This window comes from Streptopelia decaocto (genome assembly GCF_964273445.1).
Source record: "Streptopelia decaocto genome assembly, chromosome: 5".
NCBI classification, from domain to species: domain Eukaryota; kingdom Metazoa; phylum Chordata; class Aves; order Columbiformes; family Columbidae; genus Streptopelia; species Streptopelia decaocto.
This window is the reverse complement of record NC_138659.1, coordinates 19,778,279-19,793,506: the sequence shown is the minus strand read 5'-3', so window position 1 is coordinate 19,793,506 and position 15,228 is coordinate 19,778,279. Positions and strand designations below refer to the sequence as shown.

Sequence of the window (15,228 nt, the reverse complement as noted above, 5' to 3'; positions counted from 1 at the left end):
ATTTGTCTTAAGTTTACACTTAAATAATTTTCTAAACTTTTAAAGGGATGTTGTGTTGATGTGCATTGAAATGATTGTATGTAGATGTCATAATGAAAAAGATTGCTCATTACTTTTTATTTACATTTTTCCCAATTGTGTGCATTTTTTGTTTTGCAGAAAGGTGGTTTTGTGTCTTTTCCCTTAATTTTCCCTCAGGTTAACTAGTAGGTTAAGAGAATATCTTTGCTAGGTGAGTTAATTCAAAGTTAATCAGAAGGTGGAAAAACATCCAATAATCCCCCTACATTGGGGAGGAATGCAGTGTGAAGACATCATATAACAACTCTAAAATGTTGCAGGACCCAAGGGATGATGAGGCAAAGTGGATGTAGTTTTCAAATGCACCTACGTGAATTAGGTATATAACATATACTGACTTTATTTTCAATGAGAATACAGGATCAACACCTTTTTATTTTGACTGGTTCATCAAATGTCATGTGTTTCAAAACTTAGAATAAATTTTTAGTAGAAATAACTATAATGTTTTTCTGGATAATAGTTTCTAACTATAAATATCACAAAACAACATCACGTTTGAAACTGGATAATTTAAGCTGTTTTCTTCTAACTTTAGCTAGATCTTCTGAAACTGCTTGTACCATTCGCTCTGTAGCTTTCTTCAAACTGTTTGCTGTCTGTATGGCATGATCCAGAGTAGCACTTAAACTCTGTTTGGAATGACAAAATATAGCCTTGTTAATACTGGAGGCAAATGTTTACAATAGGTATAGAGTAGAAAGTGATGTTTAATTGAAGTTCTGTGTAGCATGTTCACTCTGAATATGTATTGAGAAGTAAAAATTCTGAGGCATGTGATAGACTGCTTCAGGATTCACGTCGGAACCATCTGTTATTGATGTCTGTGATTGTGTAATCCTTTAAACTAAGGGAGATCTATACCTTTCTAAAATAGCAGCCCCGGTGTGGTGCATGTTTGTTTGTATGGAGGTTTTCTTCTGCTTTTGGTGGTGGTTTGTATGGTTAGGGTCACCTAACTTGTTTCAGTATATGAAACATAATTCCAGAGGTTAGATCCAGTGCTCCTTTTCTGTCCCTTTCACCATTTATACAGGGACTAAGTTGCATAAAAGTCTGTAACATACTCACATGAAGTAATGTACTAATATGTAAGCTAACATACTTGGTTTTTTTAACTCTTCCTGTCTTATACTCAAATGGACTATACACGTTTAGATTCTAATAGTCAATTTGCTATGAATGGGGATGTTCAACAGTGCTGTGATGTGGGGATGTACTCTGCCAGAGATAGTTGTGTGGTTTTTGATTTTCAGTCTAAAGTCTTACATTTGCATTGAAATCATTGGCGTTTCTGATGTTGATTGCAGATTTGCTTTGGGCAGACTTCTTGCTGGGTAAGTGAGGTGAAAGGATAATTTTATCACATGTGCTTGAATAGCAGGTTTTGGCAGTCTCAAAGTTTTGCCTAAAGATTAGATACATAGAATAAAACAAAAACAATCTTAGTAAGTATAAGAATTTTTAAACTATGAATTAAACATACCTTGATAGCATACTTAGTTGCAAGTTAATTTTACAGTGAGTAGAATTTTTCATGTAATTGTAAAACACAGTCCATCATAATTTGTATCACATCTGTATTGCAGTAAGACAGAAAACACTCCCGGATGCAAAGTAAGGAAATCAGTCATAACATCACGTTTTTGGTGCTGTTACTTTCTCTCACATAATCATCTATGCCATTGATTCTCAAGTGCAGCTGCTGTACTTCCAGGCAATTACTGCTATTGACGAATGCTGTCAAAAATGATAGTAACAACTCAGATGAGTTTCACTGTAGTCTGTGCTGTGGTTAAGAATGCATCTAACTTTTAAGACTCCCAGTGTAATTTAGTATTAACAGTTAAAAGTAGGACTGTTAGAAATATTTGGTAGGAAAGAGAAATGTATTTTAGAGAATACAGACCTGCTTTTGCGTTTGTGAATGGGAACATTATCTTAAAAGCAAGATTAACTACTTTTTTTTGTTGTTGTTTTTTTACTAAATGTGTTAGCTAAAGAAGTCAGATGTTGACTCTTCATTAAATTGCCAAGACTGAAGAACTACTCCAAGAATTACTTACACTTGCTTTTAGGGTAAATGTTTTCATTTCATTATTGAGTAAAATGCTAATATGCAGCATGCACTGCAGAAGATAAAACTGTCCTCCTGCTAATGATACCAGTGAGTTTTCATGCTGAATCTTCAACAATGGTATTTTTTGTTGTGCTATTGCTACAGCTTACCTTTCAGAAAATCTGTTTACAAGTTCACGTGGCTGTTTATTTTTTTGAGCCTTTTGAGTGGAGGTTCTCTTCTGTGAGTAAGCTGGAGTCATTGAGACTATGTTCAAAACAAAAGCCAAAAGTAATTTTCTGTGTATTTAACATTTTTCTCTATTTAGCATAAGTATAAAAAAATAAAGCAACTATCACTGCATAATAAAACTCATATATGCTTAAGATTTTTTGCAGGTTGGGACAGAAACTTTTTGGGGTTTGAATTTAGTTCTGTGACAAATGGTATTAAGATTCATATTGCATTTCATACAGTGAAAGACTGCAGGGGAAACGTGTAGAATAATCAGACTCTCATAATCCTAATAATTATATGAATATGACTTTCATTTATAGTTTTACAGTATTTATATAGAAAAGTAGCTAATTTCTACTTCCCACTGTTGAGAATATATATTTTTTCTGTGTGTAATCTCTTCTTACAGTATAGAGAGAGGAGTCTGAGATAAATGACTTTAAAAGCTTGATGTTCAACATTTTTAAAGGTTTTTTTAAAAATGAGGCTTTCCATGATTCTGCATGTTAAACTATTTGAGTGTAGAGCTGGAATTTTCTTTAGTATGTGTTTATACCACATTAGGTAACAGGTACCACTGCAATAGCTGGCACAGTAATATTCAGCTTTTATATTCTTCCATATGGCACTGGAAAAAATATTCCTGTCATCAATAAAATATGGAAGGGACTCCTCTTATAAAGAATAGAAGGCTAGAGCTCTTGTGTGTGGGAATTAAACTTGGTGAGGTATGTAAAACTTGGATTTGCTGATCTTGCTCTACAAGATCTATACATGTCCACTCTTTAGCTACAGTGCTACTGAATGCTTATACTAAACTAAATTTGGCCTGATATGTGTGCAGTATAGATTTCTGCTCCTTGAACTCTAGCCGGTGATTGGTAATTATTTCAGTAACACATCATACTTACAGGTTGAAGCAGAACTTTTATTTCTACATAGGGCACAAGACTGAGCAGATTCTTTGTTAATCCCAAATTTAAATTGATCTCTGCTTCCTCTAGGGCATCTGCATCTAAGTTCTGAAAACAAAGACATGTTGTTTAGAAAAAGAGATAACAAGAATATTTTGTGTGGACTTTAATATGTTTGCAACATTATAACTCTTTTCCTCACCACAGAATCTTGTATTGAATGTTTTGTAACTTTCAGTCTCCCATTTCACAAGTTCCTTACTTTGTGAATCGTCATAACAATCATAGGTTGAGATGTCTTCTGAATCGCTGCCTGGAATCCCAAAAATACATTAAAAGTGTCTGAAATATTAGAAATTTTGGGCTACGTACCTAGGTAATTATTTGGCTTTCAGCACCGTAATTTCTGAGCCCTTCACTGTCATGAACATTACTGTGATTTGAAGAAGTAGTTTTTTCCCTGTGTTTTACAGGTGGGGATTGAACTTTAAAGACTGGCTTTCAGCCCTGATTTTAAGCCTCAAATGTATAACATTTTTTGGTGGTGGTTGTTTCCAGTCTCAGGACTGCTTTAAAAAAAAAAAAAATTAAGCTATCTATCTTCATGTCTCTAGGTTCTTGTTTTAAAGGTTAAAATTCCTTCTAGTTGAAGTGTTACGAAAACAGTGCAGCCTAAGAGGAGTACATGGCAAGAGATTTTTGGGAGAATCTAGCATGGCACTGCTTTAGCTATTGCACACGCTGGTACTAACAGTAGTGGCCCCAGTGTATTATATAAACGTGAAAGGATATCACAGAGAAGCCAAGGACAAAAAGTAGACCAAGGGTAAGAATAACCTATGTATTCAGACTGAAAACTGAATCTAGGACAGTTCATGCTATTCTTGTTTAGTTGTTGGGTGCTACCAGCTTCAAAGTATTCTGCAGTGGAAAGATAGAATTGGGATGCCTGGAGGGAAACAAATGCTGACAGATTCTTAGTGAACCTCCAAGAGCTGGAGTCTTGGGTGACTTAAATAGCTGACAGTAGCCTGTTTGGGCTCTAGCATGGATTTGGTGAAATTATATTATTAGGAGCTGGACTAGGGAAGGAGAATATTTCCAGTCTCTGTCAATCCTGAATGGATCAAAGATTTAGGAAAGCTTTTTTCCCTCTTTTTTTTTTTTTTTTGTCATGCAGAATAAGAAAGTTAAAACCAAAAACATAAAGTGAAGTACTGATATGAAATGTTTCAGTCACAAAGTTTGGAATCTGCTTCTAGGACATGAAATAAATGCATATAAGGAGGAAAAGCAAAATCAAAGCATTGTGTGCACACCACTGTTATGCTTTTGAAAATGTTAGTAATACTTGGAAACTTATATAAAAAAGTGAATTAGAATTACAGAGTAATTCACATTGGACAGGACTTCTGGAAATCATCTGACCTCTCAAAGCAGGACCAATTTAGATGAAGTTGCTTAGACCCCTGTCCAGTTGAGTTCCGTGTATCTCCAAGGATGGAGATGCCACAGCCTCTCTAGGGAAAACTATCTCACTGTTTGACTACAGCCAGAATTAAAACTTGCTTTTATCTAACTGGAAATTCTGTTGCCTCTTGGTCTGTCACTCAGACATACAAAGTTAATTCAACTTGGTATCTCTTTGGTCTCCTTTTATTCTTAGTGTCTTGTGCTGTGCTAAGCATCTGTTACAACTACCAATTTTTTTTGCTGCTGAGATGTGACAGGAGTGTATTTCTTAACTGGATTCAACAGTATGTATAAGCACAGTTCTGACCTTGTATCGCCATCACTACTTACTCAGGTTGGTATCTGATAAATCAGTTGGTTTTCTCTGAATGAACAGTGAACATGTTCCAGTCTTCCTTTCCTCGATATTTTTATTTCTTTGAGCATGAAAACAGAATGGTATCTTAATACATTTATGGTGATCCTTATTAACATATTATATTAATGTTTGACCATGTCTTAGTTGAGAAGAAATCGGTTTTACTTGGAGAAAAGACTCTACCTGTATAAATTATCTGAAAAGGTGGCGAGTAGAGGCTTAAATTAAAAATTAGCCACTTGCAAAATAATGCCCCCTTTAGTTAAAGGCCACATTCTAACAAAAGTACCCTGACATACCAGACCTGTTAAACACGCTTAAAAGTAGAGGTCTTGATGATAACATCTTTGAATAGCAAAGTAGTATGAAATCCTGTGTATTTATGTGTTCACATATGTTGCATCAAAATTATTGATCAATCTTATTCTATACTGCATGTCTAACAAGATCTGGCTTTGCACAGAGATTTAATTTGCCGAAATTTCAAACTCTAGAATAATCCACATGGAATTATTTTACCACTCTGTCATTTCTGTAAGTGGAACTTCAAGGATTGACCCTTATACTTGAAATATATGCAGGTGCATCGATATGATCTCCTTCCAGGCCTACCAGATCAGTTCACAACAATGGTAATTTCAAATATTTCTTTATAGCTGAACACTTTGAAGTCATCCCAACTCAAGATGCTGACATGCATTACTGAATAGCTCTGTGCCATTTAAGCAGCATAAACCTTACAGCGATCCACTGAGCTGGGCTACTTTGTAATGTGAATATGATCCTCTCTAATAAGATTGATGGAGTTTTCCAGAAGTCTGGTATATCACACACCTCTTGTGAGTAACAGGTGATAAACTTGAAAACAGATCATCCTCTCATTTTATATGTATTAAAGACATTATTCAGTGTTTCATGCAGAGTCCAGTGTAGAGATCTATCAGTGTACATGCATTAGCTGTAGAAAACCATGTCTATGATTAGCCAAAATACGTAATACACTTACCCATTCATACTTTCTTCATCAGCATTAAATTTTTGACTTAATGCACCCTGACAATGGGATGCAAGACCTTCAGCAGTGTATTTTTTCTCAGGTGAAAGCAATCTCTGCACCCAGAAGGCAAAAAAAAGTATGTACGATTGTTTATATTACTGTGTGCCTATTGAAGCAGGTAACATGAACAGTGGCATCAGTTGCACATCACATCTATGTTACTTTCAGTTGCCATCAGCTCTGCAATTTGATTTCTCTATCTAAAATTCGAACTGTAGAGCAGACTGGACAAAATACAAGCACTTTTTTGTCTATGAAATTGGAATTCAAGACAGGTTTTCATGTTGCTTTGAGAAGGATTAACATATATTAATTTCTTTCGGTGCCCTAAAATTAAATATTTTTGTAGACAAGCAATTGCTTGTAGGTTTTTGCTTGCTGAACAAATAATAAAGGCAGGCTAATAAAGAAAGTTGAGTCTTGAGAGAAGCAAACTTTATTACAAATCTCAGACATGTTTGAGAGTGTTTCCTTAAATGTCTCCTTTGGAAAGCCATTCAGCCAGGTTATGATATGCTACTGTATCTCAAAACCTGAGCTGTCATGCTGTGCAAAAACTGAAAATTGTTGTGTGATCTCAAAGCTGAATAAGGTTATCTAAGTTTAAAAGAAAAATGTTAGTATGGATACAGATCTCATACCATTATGTTGGAAGAATGCTTGTTTGCTAGCAGACCTTTTCGCAGGGGCTCTGTTTCTCTTCTGGAAGTTGATTCAGCTCTCTTTTGTAACCTGAATTGGTCAAGGGGAAAGCATTTATTTTATTTTTCTAATCTCATTGAGATGATTAACACAGGGGAGCAGAGATGGTCTCTAGAATTGTTTCACAAAGTTTTGGTGGCTAATTATGTAAGTATCTGCATCCCTCTTTTTTCTTGTTTATTTAAAAATACCACACAAATATTGGCTAATAATTTTTTGCTGGCATGGTGCTTTTGACTAATCATTCACATCCTGAATTTTTGTGGTTGCAATGAATTTTATATAGAGAGGTATGATTTAACTCTTAGTGAAACTGATGGTAGTGTTTTGGCTTCAGAGCATACTTAGAGGTCCACAAGACCAGGAAAGGTAGGAATGCCAGGCTGAAAGGAATTCTTGGGTATGTAGTCAGAATAAACTTTCACAGAATTCTATGAGAATACTCCCCTTTTTTTTCAGAGATTCCAGAGATACTGATTTTCTATATTCAGCAAATAATTTTAGGTAAATTTTTACAAAAACTTCAATAGCTGTTTGAAAGTTTACACTTACGTGTGAAGACAAAGATTGCACTTGTCCCCTTCTAAAGCAAATTGATTTGTCAGTGGGATTCGATCTGTTGTCTGACTCTTGTCCTTCTCGTTGTTCTCATGAAGAAATGCAGTTTTGGTAGCTCTTCTTTTGGGAGGATCAGCAGTGCTTGAAACTACTGAGCTCTGTACAAGGTAAGCACAGCATAGACACAGGTAGTATGTGGTCACTGCACTGCAAGTACGTGACTTCTACCAGCCAGCATTTTCTGAGTGTCTCTAATTTGGGATTCAGAGAAAAATGTTTTCTAAAATGCTGACTATGAAAACATTTGACGATGCTTATCTGTAGATTTGTAGAAGGCCGTATGATTTTTTTTTTTGTGCATTTATGATCTGGGACAAAATTTTACCATACTTAGCAGTAAACTAAATTTTCTATAGCACAATAATGTTTGGTCTTCTAGTAAATCTGCATTTTAAGAATCTTGGACAAACCAAGTGATGTTTCTTCCAACTAAGTGGTAGTGATGAATTCCCCAAAACAAAGACAGCTTTGTCAAAGTAGTTGCTCATATTTTCTCATTCTGAAATAGATGCTTTTGAAGCTGGGATTAAGAATATTAAGCATAGCTATATATTTTTTTTTTTACTTAAGTTTCTGTTATAATTAATGAAATATTATGAAGTTTTATAATTTTATGGAAAAACCACTTTCATTGAAGTAACATACTACCTAAAAGCGTTGTGCTCTTATTAGAGGCGAACATACAACAGTACAACCACACTGAGGTTCTTGAGGCTTGCATCAGTAAAAGAGGCTAATGTAATCTTCAAATAATAAAACTCACTGAGTTACCTCACAAAGAGAATATGATGAATGGGTAGATTCCTCAGAAGTAAGCAAAGATGACAAGTTGCTTTTGCTGTCATCAGTTTGTTCTTGGATGTCTTCAAGCAGCATGCCAAGTCTAAATATTTCCCCTTCCACCTTTCTAAACTCAATTGTAACACACAGTTAGTGCAATGTGCATAAAGATACTTTATTTCTTAGTATGATAACCATATTGGGCACTGCAGTACACTTCCTATATGAAAAAAAAAGATCATTTGAGTTCACAGTGTCACTTTTAAGAACTTGAATTAATCAATTTGCTATTCTAATTATAACTAGGCTATGTCAAGCCTAAGATGAATTTTGGCCAAATCACTTCTGGTTTACCACATATCACATTAAGATAATCTTTTCACTTCAGAAAAATTCTAATGGATAAATTAAGTAATGGTTGTAAGACACTCAATATTTAAGATATACTGATGTGCTACTTAGCACTTCTAACCTTTCAGGATCAAACTCTCCAATGTTGATAGACTTGTCCTTGTAGTTCTGCAGCTGTAAGTTATGGTGCTCTTCTCTAGCTGTTAAGTAATTCCTTTCCAAGGCAGTGAGGTATCTTTTCAATTGATTTAATGCCTTCATCAATAAGAAATAATTCAATAGTAAATGTCATTATGATTTAGTAAGCCATAGTGACAGCTACTTATGCTATTTGTGGTGATGCTGGCAATGATTTTTTTCTATTGCTCTGAACTGAACAGGACTGCATCTTTATGTCCACCTAGCACTGTGCTGGCATGCACATAAAATATTAAGCCATGACTTCTGAACTGATATCCCACATGTCAAAATTCATAACTTATAGGGCAACTTAGGGTCTTTACTAATAGTTTTGAGTTGTAATATTTAAAACAGATTTAGGAATTCGGTTATCTACTGAAAACCTTGATTTTTGCCTCTTAATCTCATTATTTCAGTCTGTGATTGAGAGGGTATTTTTAAATGTCTGTTTGAGGAAAACATGCAGCATCTTGCCAGAAAATTGTGAGTCTACAGCCATCTCAAGTACATTTCCGTTAATTCAAAATAAATAAATTAATTTACCAGATAGTTGTCTCGTACAAAGAATGTCTCTTGGGTCATGTGCTTAGAGAAGTCTTCCACCTTCAAGACAAAATGTTAGGCTTTTATTTGGGATTTTAAAAACAAATATGCCAAATTAATACAGAATTTGAGCATCAGTGCAAAGTATATATTGAAACAGAGCTCTTTACTTTCTTTATCAGTTGATCTGTTTGATCCTGTAGTGTTTGAGACATCTCTTCTCCTAGTGTTAGTTCTGGCAGTAAATGAGAAGGATATAGACAGTTGGTTTCTAGTGTACCAGCTGCTGGTAATGCTGATGCTGCTGTTCCACACTGTAAGCCTACATTATAGAAGGTAAGAACAATCAGTTGGAATGTCTGCCCAAAAGTGCTATCAAATTACATTAAACAGTCATTTGCATAGTTACTGTAACTTTATTTACTTGCTTTAGATAAACCATGTGTAGATTGTGTAGGGATAGGAGCATGTAGTGTGAAGACTTCAGAGGATTTCCCAGTGTGTCCGGAGTAAATGGCAATGCTGGCATTCGGAGAGTCTGACTGAGGAGGTATCTGTTAAAATGAAACTTTGAATATAGACACAATGTGTAGAACACTTGTGGGCATACAAAAATAGAAATAATGCAAAATACATAGGACAAGTTATTAAATTAATTGTTATTATAATGATCCCATATAATTTTCCGTGTTTATAGTTTGGTATAGAGATAGTGTCTCATTGTATAAAAAATACTTCAAACTCTATGTTGCGAAAATGTAAAGAACATTTGTATCAATGGAAAATGCAATATGAAGGTGACAAAATAGTTTTGGGGAATATTTTGAGAGATCTACCTTAGGATTCAATCTCAAATGATCATTATGATTCTGGGTGTTGTCATGCTGTGTCAGCATCTTGTTTGCAGCCAAGGAAATAAGAGGGAAAACTATTAAAACTTGTTACATTTTGAACGATTTACTAAGATATAGATCTAGGAATGGACTTGAGCATCTGGATAGCTGTGTGAGTGGACTCCATAGCAGGACATGAAATCGGGAGATAATTATCTAATTACAAACAAACTTTAAAAGAAACCACAATAGGAAAAATATTGTTGTCAAATCCTTTAAAAAGAACTGACTTGTCAGTAAACACCAGTTTAAATAGTTGGAGCGTGTTAAGATGTGAAAAATGCAAAGATGTCTTTAACATAAACACAGGCACAGTCTAAAAATAGATTTTTAAGAAAAACTTTCAAGTGTTTTGGGTGAATTTGAACATTAACATAATTCTCGAAATATAACAATTTATGGTGAATTTCTTGATTGACTTGATAGGGTGCTTTATAATTGCAAATAATACTCAAAAGCATCCTTAAATATTTGGTAATGAAAGTTCCAGATAAACTGAGTTCCACAAAATTTTGTTTGTGAAAGCAGTTGTTGACTAAAGAGAGACACTTGCTGATGCCTATAGACTGCCTGAATGAACTCGATGTTGTATTTCACTAGACACAGAATATGCTCTTACGGGAAACCACTTTACCAAGTCTTAAGAATTTCTTAAAGCATCTTAATTACCTCTAGCTGTTGCACCAGTTCTGGAATGCTCATTTCTTCTTGATTCTCTACTTCAGCAGAATTGAAATAGTTCTTATTTTCTAGAATGTTGTTCACAACTAGTGATTTATGTAGTGAAAGAGGGGAGGATTTTGCTCTTTCAGTTGTAGGAACTGCATTAATATTGTCACTGCTTTTCTGTACTTCAGAGAAGTCAGGAAGGCCATAGTGAGCTTGACCTTGGCAATATTTGAGCTCGTGAGGTGAAACTGTTTTCTTAAACAGGTCCCTGTCTTCTTTCATGTGTGGGAAGATGTGTCTATCTTCATTCTCATTAATCGATTGTGAATTTTCTTGTCTGCCCCCACACTTATCAGTAGAAGAAATAGGTTTATTTGAAACCCATCCATTTTCATTAAGCCAATTTTTATTTTTATCACCAGTGTTTGCTTCCTTGTGCTTTTCTAAGTGATGCTTTTCAAAGCTGGTTGCCCATTGTTCATGTGCTAAAGGGCATTTGACGTGTTCTGAAGGCTCGGGTTTGTGCGTGGTGTCATTGATACTTTCAGTAAAGGATGTCTCGGGTATTGTCTCGCATTCAATTAACTGGCAGGTGCTTATTAACTCTCCCATAGAAAAATGACGCAGAAGGACACTGGACATTTTTGAGTTACCTGGATGTTCTTTGGTATCTGGTTTACTGAAACCACAAGCAGGTAATTCCTTCATAAAGGAAGCTTCACTCCCAGGCTTTGCAACTGCATGTGCCATTGTTCCTGTGGGACCTCTGTGGTGCTTGGAGAATTCTTCAGGCTGTAGATGAGTTTCATAATTTGCTGCAGCTTTTATGTTTTTGTTATCTTCAGAACAGGATAAGTTTAAAATACCAGAAATATATTTTGTAGAAGTACACTCATTCAAATTACTAGAATTATTATTGTATTTACAGGATATTCCTACATCTCCATCAAAAGGTAAGTCATCTTGTTCCTCATCAGTTGCATCTGTAATGCAGCCTAATTCATCTGAAAATGAGCTGTTTGTTTGGGTTTTCATCCAGTACAACTGTTTGCACTTTTTCACAGTCTCCATGCCCAGTTTACATAGAACACACATGTCATGGCTTCTCTGATTTTTGGGTTGAGCTTTTTATTGTTGCATGGATCAAAGTCTGTAAGGTATTTAAGTATAAAATAGTTATTACTCATACATTTGAGAATAAGATCTATTAATACTTATGTCTTGTACCTATTACAGGTTTTTAGAACCATTCTCCTGACATGGATGTTTTACTATTTACACTAGTGTAAACTCTGGATTAACTGCTGGAGGAGAGAGAGACAAATGACAAAAGCATCAGAAGAGGAGAACTGAGCTTAGTGCCAGGTAACTGTCCTTGCTGGTTAATCATGCTCTAGGACGGCAGACAAAACCACTTTGAATAGAGGCAATAGTGCACTAGAGTTCAACCACAATTTAAAAAAAAAGTAATGAAGTACGGTTTCTCACACTTTACCTTACCACCATGAACTGCTTCTTCAGCTTCTGCACCAGAGAAAAATCACCAAACTTTTCTCAGTTTATTTCTTTCCCCGTTTCTTTGGGTAAAACGCAACGACCGAGCATGATACCGAAGTAATGCAGAGTTTTCTCATCTTCACACCATACATCGTTTCATCTTCTCCGCCGTCCCCGTTCCCTCTCAGCGCGGTTCTGCTTGTGCTCCTCTGCGGGACACGGAGCAGCCGCTGCTGGTTCATGAGGGCTCCCGGGGCGGGGCTGGCCCGGCTGCGGTTACAGTGCCGGCTGCGCTCAGGTGTCCGGTTCCTCGCGGCGCCAGGCGGGCCGGGCTGTGCCCCCTCCGGCAGCTGTTGCGCCGCTCCCGCCCCCCGGCTCCACCTATGCCCGCCTCCTCCCTCCCCATTGGTCCGTGTGAATGATGCGGCCTTCCGGCGGCGGGGCGGAGCGTGCGCAGAGCCGTTGGCCGCGCGCGGGGATTGGTGGGTTCGAAGAACGGCTGCGCGTGGGTGGGCGCGGCCCCGCGCTCCCCGCTGCGGCGCTCGCGCTGGGAGCCGCTGGGCAGCGGGCGCGCGCCGGCCCATGAGCGCGCGCCGGCGGCAGGTGAGGAGCGGCCGGGCGGGAAGCGGCGCCGGCGGCAGGTGAGGAGCGGGCCGGGCGGGAAGCGGCGCCGGCGGCAGGTGAGGAGCGGGCCGGGCGGGAAGCGGCGCCGGCGGCACCAGCCGCTTGTCATCGCCGCGCAGCCGCCGGGGGCGGGGGTCGCGTCCTGGGCGCGGCGGAGAGCGCCGGCTGCCGGGAAGGGTGGTTTGCGGCGGGCAGTGTCCGCGCCGCGCGGGGCCGCCTGGCCCAGTGGGACCGCCGGGGCCAGTCGCCTGTCAGCAGCCGCGCGAGGTCGGGCGGCCCCGAGCTCCGCTACGGCGGCAGCGCCGGCTCCTCCGGTCCCGGCTTTGCAGGGCTGCAGCGGCCTTCATCGCCGAGCTGCTGCTGCGCGGCCTGGCGTGCCGGCGGGTGCCCTCGCCGTGCGGTCAGCCTTGGAGAGCGACCGCGAGTGCCCGAACCCCGGCATTCGACTGCAGGAGCCACCTGTGGCTGCCGCTGCCCTCCCTCGGGAACAACAGCGGGACGTGTCCGTCCGACCCGCTTAGTGCCACCGAGGGAGAGGTCACTCTTGGCTCTCTGCAGTGAGTCGAGAGCGAAACGGCATCGCGTTAGATACTTTTAATCAGTTGTGTTGTGCTTAATAAGATAGATAAAAATGATAAATACTAAATAAATTTTTAAAGGGAGGGAATGAAACAGTCTGTTAATATAACATAAGCTAAAGGATCTGCAAACGTACTGCGAAGAGTGAAGCATACAGGGAGCATCCTCTAAACTCTCTAAGAATTCGAGTTAGTATGTTGCAGCATATCTGTACTGACATTGTACTGCATCTGATCTTATTTGTCTGTTAAACCTTTGCTAGCCCAGTTCCTCCCCTTTTGGTTATTCAGGTTTTGAACGAAGAAGCATAGGTAGTCAGGAATTCTTCTTTATCCCTTTATTGAAATGATTGCAGAGACACAGATTTTATCCCACCTTGAAGTTGTGGCCTTTCTTCTGCTCTAGAAGCCTTTTCAGCACAGTGTGCTGTTCCCATTAGGTTCTCCAGCAGGCTGCAGGCATCCTGGGTTGCCATGGAGAGCTGCACAGCCATCTCAAAAAGCAGCAGAAAATGTGGAGTCTTACATCTCAAAAAGATCAGTTAAGAGACTCCCATCCCTCCATAAATGTTGTCTGAAAACTTTACACCTTTTGTTTAAGTCATAATTTTATATTTTTATTGTGTGTTTAATTTGTAGGCCTGTACCAGTGTTCCTTCCTACTAGTTCCATTAATGGTTAGCTAGACTTCTGAACTGTGGTTATACATTCATCTTCAGATCAAAGGACTTTATACTTTCAGTTACTTGCATGTAAAGTGGACACAAAACTTACCTGAAACTTAAGACAACTTTATTTGACTGGAAGGAACCTATGTGGGTTGTGTCTGTTGCTTTGTTTAAATGCTCTTGTAACTCTTTCAAGCATCTTAAAACTACTTAGGATTGATTGTACATTCCTGCTACTCTTACTGGAGAATTTCTTCATAACTTCATGGTTAAAAGGTCAAAGTAATTTTAAAAAAGGTATTGATAGACATTCTACCATTTTGGTCTTGTGCTCTCATTGTCACTTGGCTTTACTTTTTTTTTTTTTTTTTTTTTCTCTGAGCTATTTAGAGACAACAATTGTTTCTTCACTTACACCACTTCTGGTAGTCAGCAAGCCAGTCTCTTTTACTTTGAATGTTGAGTAAAAGCATTGCAAAAACTTAGAAAACCTATTTCTTTTAGCATGTTATAGAGGAGAACAACACAATTTTGAAAATTAGTCTTACCTCTGATACCTGGTCAAGATGGGAACTTATTTTGCTAGAACTGTTTCTAGTATAAATTATCAGCCTTTTCTTGTCAACAAGTAACAGCAGACCAGTTTTCTGAACCAGTGTTCTTCAGGTCCCAATGGGCAATATGATCTGAAGAGCAGCTTGGCTCCCTGCTAGTTGGGAAGGAGAAGTTCTATTAAGAAATACATGTTTTTTTCTAAAAATAAATGCTATCTGTGCATAGTTTTAACTATTGAACATGTAGGGAGTTTTTCTTGTTTTACACAATTTATCTGCCGCCTTCTGTTTTGGCTAAGACAGGATAATTTTTAGTTTCTCCTAATTTTCCGCTTTTTAAATTTAATAGCAGAGATATTTGTACTTTTTTCTTTTTGTCATTCAGTTTTTTG

The 15,228-nt window shown here is 38.1% G+C and overlaps 2 protein-coding genes across 13 annotated transcripts in view; one reads left to right on the top strand and one right to left on the bottom strand.

Moving 5' to 3' along the window:
- Positions 1–119: 119 nt before the first annotated feature.
- On the bottom strand, positions 120–12,774 carry AKNAD1 (AKNA domain containing 1). Of its 6 annotated transcripts, XM_082053264.1 has the most exons (18): positions 12,411–12,774; positions 11,821–12,065; positions 10,916–11,707; positions 10,190–10,249; positions 9,778–9,907; positions 9,524–9,675; positions 9,354–9,413; positions 8,752–8,885; positions 8,271–8,406; positions 7,434–7,597; positions 6,821–6,911; positions 6,129–6,232; positions 5,095–5,180; positions 3,494–3,604; positions 3,289–3,399; positions 2,311–2,392; positions 1,351–1,489; positions 120–713 (listed from the first exon to the last, which is right to left on the bottom strand). In XM_082053264.1, exons 3-18 carry the CDS (start codon positions 11,663–11,665, stop codon positions 561–563), a joined length of 2,463 nt encoding a protein of 820 aa, XP_081909390.1. In that variant the 5' UTR covers positions 11,666–11,707; positions 11,821–12,065; positions 12,411–12,774; the 3' UTR covers positions 120–560. The 6 variants fall into 6 exon arrangements, with proteins under 6 accessions (XP_081909390.1, XP_081909386.1, XP_081909387.1 ...); XM_082053260.1 differs by having other exon boundaries at positions 10,916–12,065; XM_082053261.1 differs by having other exon boundaries at positions 9,793–9,907; positions 10,916–12,065.
- A 94-nt stretch (positions 12,775–12,868) lies between these two features.
- Positions 12,869–15,228, top strand: part of GPSM2 (G protein signaling modulator 2) — a 29,838-nt gene continuing 27,478 nt past the window's right edge. For 2 of the 7 annotated variants that reach the window (XM_082052708.1, XM_082052701.1), the window contains exon 1: positions 12,905–13,053. Coding sequence is in view for 1 of the 7 variants with exons in the window: in XM_082052704.1 (XP_081908830.1) it covers positions 12,995–13,053 (59 nt within the window). In the remaining 6 variants the exon portion in view is untranslated. The other 5 variants (XM_082052702.1, XM_082052704.1, XM_082052706.1 and 2 more) reach the window with 5 other exon arrangements.